Here is a 10000-nt window from a genome sequence, read left to right as displayed (position 1 = left end):
ACCTTGTCCTTGAGACTATAGAATCAAACTCAGTTACGAGGTTGCCCTAGGGAGGTGAGTGTGGCATTTGCCAGAAGCCAAAATCCCAAAGCAAGATACTTTATTGCTCTGGGCAGACTCTTGCATTGGTCTGCTAAAGGATTGCACGAGAATGGCAACAATACATGATGGGTGTAAGGACTTTAATAGAGAAAAGTGAGCAATAGAAAGTTGGAAAACAAGTTGGGTTTGAGACACTTACACATACAACTTTTAGAATTCCTCACATTTTCAATGTGGTGCCTCCAGAGGTCGTAAGTTTCCGGTTCTCAAATATTTTTGAAAGACTGTGACCACGACAGACGGCTTATTGAGAAACTATTGATTTTTGAAGGAACGGGTCTCAATCTCATCTGCAGTTTTCTGGATGAACTCAGGAATTTTTGTTAGTGGGTAGAGGAGATATATATATTATAATATATATATTATATATATATATATATATATATATATAATAATATAATATAAGATAGATAGATAGATAGATAGATAGATAGATAGATAGATAGATAGATAGATAGATAGATAGATAGATGGCCACGTTGATGCCTGCTGAATTCTTGGTCTACAAAATATTTATATAAGATGCATAGACAATCACTCCGGAAAACACTGGTCAAAGGAACGTCTGTGGCATAACGATTGAGCAGTGGTTTCGCGAATAGAGTTCAGCTCGGAAGTGAGAGCTGAATACGCATCTAACATCACCTCTAAATTAGGGAAACCAAATATGTAGGTGTATATCATGCAGAACCAAGTTTGAGGTTGTAATTCTGTTCTCCTCAACAATTCCATAACAGGTCGGAAAATGATGTCCTTCAAAGTAAATCAGTCAAAATATTTCTGTGGCTGTGGGAAGTATTTGCCAAACTCTACAGTACGTCATTATATTTCTAAGCACCAGTTGTCAATTTAAACGACACAATTGCATTGAATGCTTTTATTACACGAGAACTAAAAAAAAAATAAAAAATAAAAGAGCAAAGGGAAAGCCAAGATCTTTTGCAAATAAACACCTGGTTGCTCTCGAAAACTTTTTCCTTTATCCTCAGATCAATGTTGTTGTGTAACACTGTAAGAAATAAATGTATTTATAGTGACAGTCCGCTTTAAAAGTTTAGATTTAAGAAAAGTGATGCAAAGCCAAGGCCATTGACACCTTACAGGATTAAGGATTACTAATAGTTCTTCCTTCAACAAAATCATGAAAGTTGGAAAAACGAGCGTAACTGGAGTCGCTGGTCAAAGTGCCGGTCTCCTGGCCTTCTTCTTCCAGTGCTCTCAACCCGCAAACCGGGAAGGCTGGTTGAGATCCACATCTCAGCATGGACACCACTCCCTTATTGCTACTGATGATTTGGTCGCTCTGTTCGCCAGGTTCGGGCAACGGGTGCTCCTGTTGGAAAAGAAAATTCTGAGTTTTCTTTATGGTCAACCGAGTGATTATTTAGAAATATAAGTCTCTTTATAGATTACCAGATATGGTAATATTCCCAAATGACTGGAAAGCTTAGTTCCAGTTTAAAACTGTAACCCTTTAGAATAGAATAGAACGCTTAACTATGGGTGTAATATATAAGGAACCGTAGCTATGAAAAACGACTTTTGTCTCTGAAGGAGAGAGGGGGCTGGGCGGGGTGGGGCGGGGAGGAGGGGAGTTAAGTTCGATGGGGGAAAAAAGCAAGAACTGACAGTAATTCATGGTCCGAACAGTCTCCCATACTCAGTGGACCTTGCCGAGACTTATTCGTTCAGCAATAGTAACGAAGTTAAAGGAGCCGTTTAAAAGGAAAATTCAATCTATTACTACTACTACTATACTACTACTACTACTACTAATACTATTCTCACACAGAGGAGCTTTCGTGGGGAACGGAGATTTTAAGCTTTTTCCACCGACGCTCACCTGCATAGGCCTGATTCAATTTAAGGTTGGTTGAAGAGACGCGGCTAGACAATTTTTCCTTTTCAATTAAAAGATAACGTATTTATCAGAATTACTTTGTTGTACTGAATGTCAGAATTTATTGTTATCATTATACTGTCTACACATCCCTAAAAACCAAAACAAGAGTTCGCACCCTTGATCAGCAAATTTGTAGAGTGGAACACCTATGCCTAAGGAAAAACATTAGAGTGAAATTAATTATAGTTGGATTAATATATAGAATTCTGAGAACAACCAAGAAACGTGAGTATGTGCCATCTCACCTAGCTGTCGATATTAAAAACCATGACCTTTTTTTTTTTTTTTTTTTTTTTTTTTTTTTTTTTTTTTTTTTTGTGGGTACGCGCGCCTGCTCAGATCAGTAATTCTATATTTGTTCGGTCCGGTGGTTGTTTCTATCTGTTTGTTGCCAAGCTTTATCATTCTTTTCTTACTTACAGTTTCCCCCGATCTCTTTAAACGTCTACTCTGTAAATGGTAGACGTATTTATTTCGTCTCAAAAGCTTTCTTCTTACTTATTTTCCTCTTTTCTAATCATTTTGAGATCTTAGCTAGATGACAGAAAGACGTTCTTCGTCATGTCGACACTTATAGAAATCAATATATAAATAAATAAATGAATAAATAAACGGACATGTTTACAGTCATGCTTACATTACGCCAACATAGTTCCTTAAATGGACTAGGGATGAAGTAATTTCGTGGACAGTGAGGCTTTCTCCGCTCTGTTCTAGAAACAGAATGAGTTATCGGCCATGCACACTCAATACTTTCAGAGACAGAAGCGATGACAAGAAAAGTAATCCTAAATCAACAGGAGCAGTGATTTAAGGACTTCCTTTATCTCGTAGACATTGTTGGATATCTATAAGACAAACATTTTCCTACTTGAGTTCTTATTTCGAATCATGGGAAGACAAAGGGATCCATTTTAAACTTACGCTTGCTGGTTCATGAACATGTACGTGTCCTGGTTCATGAACATCTACGTGTCCTGGTTCATGAAGATGTACGTGTCCTGGTTCATGAACATGTGCGTGTCCTGGTTCATGAACATGTACGTGTCTTGGTTCATGTACATTTACGTGTCCTGGTTCATGAACATCTACGTGTCCTGGTTCATGAACATCTACGTGTCCTGGTTCATGAACATCTACGTGTCCTGGTTCATGAAGATAATGTACATGTGCTGGTTCATGAACATGTAGGTGTCCTGGTTCATGAAGATAATGTACGCGTGCTGGTTCATGATGATAAAATACGTGTGCTGGTTCATGATTAAGTACGGTTGGTGGATCACCATTACGATTGTGTCCTGGACATATGAGATAAATTTGGTGGTTGATGAGCTTGTGTTGCCTCACCGTAGACACAGTAGGCCATCGCCACCAACAGAAGAGGCAATGTGTAGATCTTCATTGTGGATGAGGCTTGCTTTTATCTCTAACCGATTTAGGCCGAAGCAAGAAAATCTAGAAAAAAATAGCCGGAATAATATTTCATTTTCCTCAATAAACATATATATATATATATATATATATATATATATATATATATATATATATATATATATATATAATATTCTATTCCTGAACCAAATATAGGCCCTCTTAAATCAGGACATTCACTAAACAAAAATTTGTTTTGAAGAATTCCGTATAATTGTACTTGAAAATTCTCAAAAGTCTTATAAGATGATAACTAGTGGATACCACACTTGGAGTATTAATCACCTTTGGCTTAATCTTCTCTTGTGAGAAAATTAATGAAAGACCAAAAACTAATAGAAGATTAATGGGAGTCAGTTCCTCATCTATGATAACAGATATGATAATCCTGAGTCCTTAGAAGACTGGAGAAACACAAATCATCAAACAAACAAAGATAATTGGAGTAAATAAAGTTGTAAAAAAAAAAGGTGAATCTTTTATATTTTGAAATAGTGAGACTGAGCTGAATAAAGAGATTAATTGGACCTTCTGGATTACTGAACTAAATCACCCATGGTTCCAAAATCTGATAATAAAAATAAGATTCAACCATTTTTTTTTTTTTTTTTTTTTTTTTAACGAACTCGCGTAAACTGAACAGAAGGCTTTCTACTGTTATGGTCTTTGTTATAACAATTAAATCTATAAAAAAAAAATATATATATATATATATATATATATATATATATATATATATATATATATATATAATATATATTATATATATATATATATATAATATATATACACAAACAACCAAAGTGCAGGCAGGTGAAGACTAAGGGATACATCAAATCAGGCGTTGACTCAAGGAAACAGGCCGATCTACATATTTCTTTGTTCCGACGTTTCGTAATAACATTTATTACATCTGGGAATCTGTCAATTAATAAAATATGATAGAATTATAAAACAATCTTAAATTTACTAAAAATTAAGAAAAAAACGTAGAAAGACTAAAATTTACTAAAATATACAATTACAAAAAAATATTTAAAAGCTGAGATCGCCGACCAACCTTAAGCTAAGGGAAAGGAAGACTGAATGACAAGAGAAATCGTAAAAGGAGACACGTTAACTACGGTACAGTCGGATGGAGGAGGTTTGGGTATTCAACTGGGGAAACAACTGTTTAATGAGCAACGACTCTAAATGTGAAGTTCTTGGGGGTTTTTTTTTGGTTGCCCTATGAAGCAGAAATCGTCTCTTTCGATTTGTGTTTTGCAGATTTTTGTATGGTTCCTGATATTCGAATGTTCAGGGTTAGAGACCTACTTCCTGTTCGGAAACTTATACCATGATGAGAATCGATTCTGACCCTCAGTAACCTCTTCGTAGATCCAACTTAAGTCCCAGAGTTACGCATAGGGCAAGTATATTTATATACTACATTTGAGGTCAAGAAGGGACGCAACCGATCTTTATATTTAAAGAGAGACCCAATGATTAAGGGATTTTTTGGTATTAGTTTAATAATGACTGCACCATAATGATCTTGCATAACCTGGATAAACATTTTTCTGAAGGAGTCATCATATATAAATTAAAATTTTGCATAAATGACCTACTTTGGTACGGTGATAAATGTTTTAGAATTGTTAAAAAACTGCCTATTAAGAATACTCCGAAGCTTCTTATAAAATAGTTTTTAAGGGAAGCAATTATTTTTGAAATATTCCAACCATGAACATTCGAATATCAGGAACTATGCAAAAATATGCAAAACACAAATCGAAAGAGACGATTTCTGCTTCATAGGGCAAACACAAAACCCCCAAGAACTTACCATATAGAGTCGTTGCTCATTAAGCAGCTGGTTCCCCAGTTGAATACCCAAACCTCCTCCATCCGACTGTACTTTAGAAAGGTTGGTCGGCGGTATCACCTTTTAAATATTTTTTTTTTTTTTTGTACCATTGTAAATTGTATTTTTAGTAAATTTTAGTCTTTTTTTATGTTTTTCTTAGTTTTAGTAAAATTTAGTTGTTTTTATAATTTTATAATATTTATTAATTGACAGATTCCCAGAAGATGTGATAAACGATATTACGAAACGTCGTAACAAAGAAATATGTAGATCGGTCTGTTATCTTGAGTCAACGCCTATATATTTATATATATATATGTGTGTACACACACACACACACACACACACACACACATATATATATATATATATTATATATATACATATATATACTATATGTATATATATATAGTATATTATATATATATATATATATATATATATATATATATATATATATATATATATATATATATGCATATGTATTACATAAAATGTATATACACATGTATGTATATATGTATTATTAATATATATGGTATATGTATGTATATTACTTTTATGAAGTTATGAACCTCAGAAAAGATCTCTTGCAGAATGGTACTCATGCTCTACTCTCAATATACCGAACATACTTGAATACACCTTGAAAATGGTCGAAAAAGTTGATAGGTGATGCAATACAGAGGACAAAAAACTGTTTAAATCCAATTAAATATTCATTTCCATTATAAGCTTAAAACATTTTACATCAAGAGAAGAGACTATCCACTTGATAAAGTAGGAAAAAACCTAACAAGAATTAACAACAAGAGAAAACTAACGTTTAACTTGGAAAAATACGATGATAATGAATATAATAACATTAAGAAAGATCTAGGTAACAATTGCAAAAAAAAAAGTATCGGAGTGGAACCAAGACCTTGCCTTCACTCAGCTGTAAGCTGCTTCTTGTCCTGTTGCTTTCTGGATATTCAGGAACTTCTCCCGACTTTATATAGACGAGTAGCTCCTCCCTACTGCGCAGAGGGGGGGGGGGGGGGGGGGGCGCTGCATTGCTGGAAGTGGCTAGTGAGGTCGGGTGAGAACATTGCGGTGCACACGGGGATTCCCAAACACAGGATGATTTACCAGTCCTTAACGCAAGTGCGGGAGTTTAAGTTTGCTAAATTGTTCTGAAAGTACGTCTTAATATCTATTTTGAAAAAATGCATAAATAAACATAAATTTTTTTTTTGTCTGTCAAACCCCTTCTAGGATAAAAGAGGTAATTATGCCAGTCACAGCATACGAAAAATGATAAGATTTTGGAATATGAGTTCAACTTACAGAAAAATTCTCCTAACATTTGGCAACACTCCGAGAGTTTCAAAGCAAAATTCCAACTCTAACGAGAGCTTTCGACCGATGAGGCGAGTGACTCGCTCTTGATTTTGATCTCGACTCTTCCGACATTTCAAAAAGGCCAAATTAAATGAAACGGGTAGATGGAAAGAAAAATTTAAAATATAAGAAAGACATATATCAAGGACGTGAACAGCATTAAAGAATACAAAATAAAACTAACAAACACACAACTAAACCAACCAGCTGGAAAGAGAGAGAAAGAGTGGATTTCACAGAGGGTGAGAAAGGGAAGTTGTGTATTTATGTGCATGTGTGTGTTTGTCCATGCAAAAGTTCCATAAGCGACATTTGGGAAAGAAGAGGCAGTTGCTGCGTCATGTGAGTAACGCTAGAGAATGAATTCATTTGTGTGGTTCCTCCTTCATCCGGGTCCAAAGGAATCTTGACACTGGAATAAGATTTAACATGAAAAGGAAAATGACCAGTTTCTTTGTGAAAGGAAAATTCCACACCTCATGGAAATAACATTTTCGTAAATAGAAGGTGGGATTTAAGGGGGTGTCGGAGATGGAGGTCACTTTTGTTGCGAATTTCAAGAATATTTGTGTATTTTCTTGTTCTTTTTGCGGGGGTCTTTAGTTCTACACTGATACACACTTGTATCAAAAGATTGTTATTATTTTATTATAGTTTCACCTCTTAGATGAGGAAGATTTTATTATCTCACAAATATAGGCTTAATTTTTGGTTGAGTCTGTATGGGTAGATTTGAGAAAAAAGTTTATGCACAAAAGATGGTCAAATAGGGAGTTAACTTTGGACTTACCTTATGAACTATACAAGGAAGAGACTTCATATTTGACTTACATACTACACTAAGGAAAACAATGTACCTAGTACGGTTAAGGTCTTCCTTAGAGGTCAAAGTTCAAATTGAAATTTAAACCGTAATATAATGATAATGATTTTATTTCAGCTCAGGGCCATATACATGAAATATGCAAAATACAGGCAATGCAATACACAATCTAAATACACGAGATTAAATCGTAAAAATTATAATTGGCAATATCCATAAAGTTGCTGAAGTAGCAGTAAAAATATTAATAATAATAATGCAATGACAATCATAATGTTGAAAATAGCAGGAAAAATATTTCATGACAAAAAGGTACAAATGAAATGCAGTTGAGTAAGCATTTGGGGCCTGAAAGTAAGGAGATATTGTGTCTAAATATTTTGTCGGAGAAGTCTGATGAAAGGTTAAGTCACAAGAGGCTCTATACTTTCGAAAGAAATTGTCCTTCCCCAGAACCTCAAACACCACGAGACGCAAAGGTCATCTGAGGTATTTCAACAATCATGTCTTTCCTGAGCTTAACCTTCCACAAATCTCCCACCATCTCCAGTTTTCTACTTCCTGGGTCTCGTCTTATGCAAGTGCTTAAACCACCAAGCAGCTCTCTGTCTTGCATTTGTTCTAAGTAGGTAAAAGTATTCATCAGTCATATACAAATTATTCGTGCGTGCATCGTCTCTCGCTTTCAGTCAAATCTAGCGAAGACCACTATACACGAATAACTTGTATATGACTGAATTCTTTAACCTTTTTAGAACAAATGCAAGACAGAGAGCTGCTTGGTGGTTTAAGCACTTGCATAAGACGAGACCCAGGAAGTAGAAAACTGGAGATGGTGGGAGATTTGTGGAAGGTTAAGCTCAGGAAAGACGTGATTGTTGAAATTCCACAGATGACCTTTGCGTCTCGTGATGTTGGAAGTTCTGGGGGAGGACACCATTTCTTTAGGAAGTATAGGGCCTCTTGTGACCTAATCTTTCATCAGACTTCTCCGATAAAATATTTAGACACAATATCTCCTTACTTTCAGGTCGCAAATGCTTACTCAACTGCATTTCATTTGTACCTTTTTGTCTTGAAATGGCCGTCAGTGTCAGCAGATTAGACATTATTTGCATTTTAAATTCTATGGTGCTGTTGCATCACTCTGCTAAACATCTTTACTCTTCTTTACAGATCGTTGAGGAAAGCGGTTGGGGGTGGGACCACTTCGGCATCCGGTCTACTGGGGCATCCGGTCAGCTCTATGCCCTGAGGACACTGGATTATGAGGACGATACCCATCGCCAGGGATTCAAGTTTATGGTCCAAGTCACTGATCGGGTAAGTGAATAGTCATAACTTCCTGCTTCTATTGTTAGTATATTACAATATTAATTTTTTCGTGTGGAATGGGTTTCTGAGCACGAGAACCTAACAATTGTCAGGTGCATTGATCATGCAGCCATAGTATTAAGTATACGCTAGTCTTTCTTTGCATCTGCTTTCTGTGAAAGCTCTTATTTTGTTTATATACTAAAGGTAAGTGGTCGATTTATTTACCTGTCACGGAGTAAATGTGACAGACGTAGTTGGGAGTAAGACGAAAGTTTAATTCAAGAAAAGGTTGAGTTAGGGATATTACTGGCAAAATATTGGGAAGTCAAAAGAATTGTTTGAAAAAAAAAATAGAATACACGAAGTGCTCATTGAACCAAGGTTGATTGACAATGAGAGAACCAAGAGAGAAGCTGGGGAGGTGAATGACTTGCATAGTGTTTTTGCCGAATTGAAATGTCTGGAGGATGAGGAATATAGAGATCCAAAGATGGGGTGAAAAAACGATCCAAAATGGAAGGATGAATGTCTGTTTTATTTGAGTTTGGTCAAGCTGAAGAACTGCAGAACTGTTGGTTGGAAAAATGCGTATTTGTTTGAAGACTTGGGAGCAAGGAGAAGAGAAGGACCGAGAAACTGTTGCCTGGATAAGGTGACAGACATAAGGACCAGACGGGAATTTGTAATCATGAATTGTGAGAATTCTTCCAAGATGCAGATGTGTTTACCTAGTGTATAGGTTTGTGTGTGTGTGTGTGTGTGTGTGTGTGTGTGTGTGTGTGAATGGATCGACAAGCGTCTGATGGATTTGCAATGTAATATCTGATTCGTGTGATGTCTTTGCATTCGTAAATCATAGTTTGAAAATAAAATTCTTGTATACAGTAATGATCATCATTTTAACCGTAGCGTTTAGTTTAATGACATCAGCTCCAATGAATTTTTTTAATTTATTTCTCTGCTAGTCCATTCCGTTAGTTTGTAATAGTATAGCAGTAGACGATGTGCAGTAAATCAGTTTCTTGTTTTGAAATAATATGGTTGTCCGCCCAAAGGAAATTATTCAAGTTGTCCAAATCTTGAGGCGGAACAACAAACAGCTTTTGGGTTCAGGCAGCCGACTCAGTTTTCCTCTGGTTTTGTTTTATGGTTATTTTTCTATTGTTTATCGAGATGGTATTTTTGGCAATAC

General features: G+C 35.6%; 1 protein-coding gene across 1 annotated transcript in view; it reads left to right on the top strand.

The window, feature by feature from the left end:
• LOC135222466 (putative neural-cadherin 2) overlaps positions 1–10000 on the top strand; it is a 113813-nt gene that overhangs the window by 27418 nt on the left and 76395 nt on the right. Inside the window, exon 6 of the mRNA XM_064260553.1 lies at positions 8668–8814. Coding sequence (XP_064116623.1) covers positions 8668–8814 — 147 coding nt within the window. The remainder of the gene's footprint in view (positions 1–8667; positions 8815–10000) is intronic.

Source organism: Macrobrachium nipponense, chromosome 3 (assembly GCF_015104395.2).
Source record: "Macrobrachium nipponense isolate FS-2020 chromosome 3, ASM1510439v2, whole genome shotgun sequence".
NCBI lineage: Eukaryota > Metazoa > Arthropoda > Malacostraca > Decapoda > Palaemonidae > Macrobrachium > Macrobrachium nipponense.
Note: the sequence above shows the minus strand (reverse complement) of the source record. Positions and strands in the feature narration are given on the sequence as shown.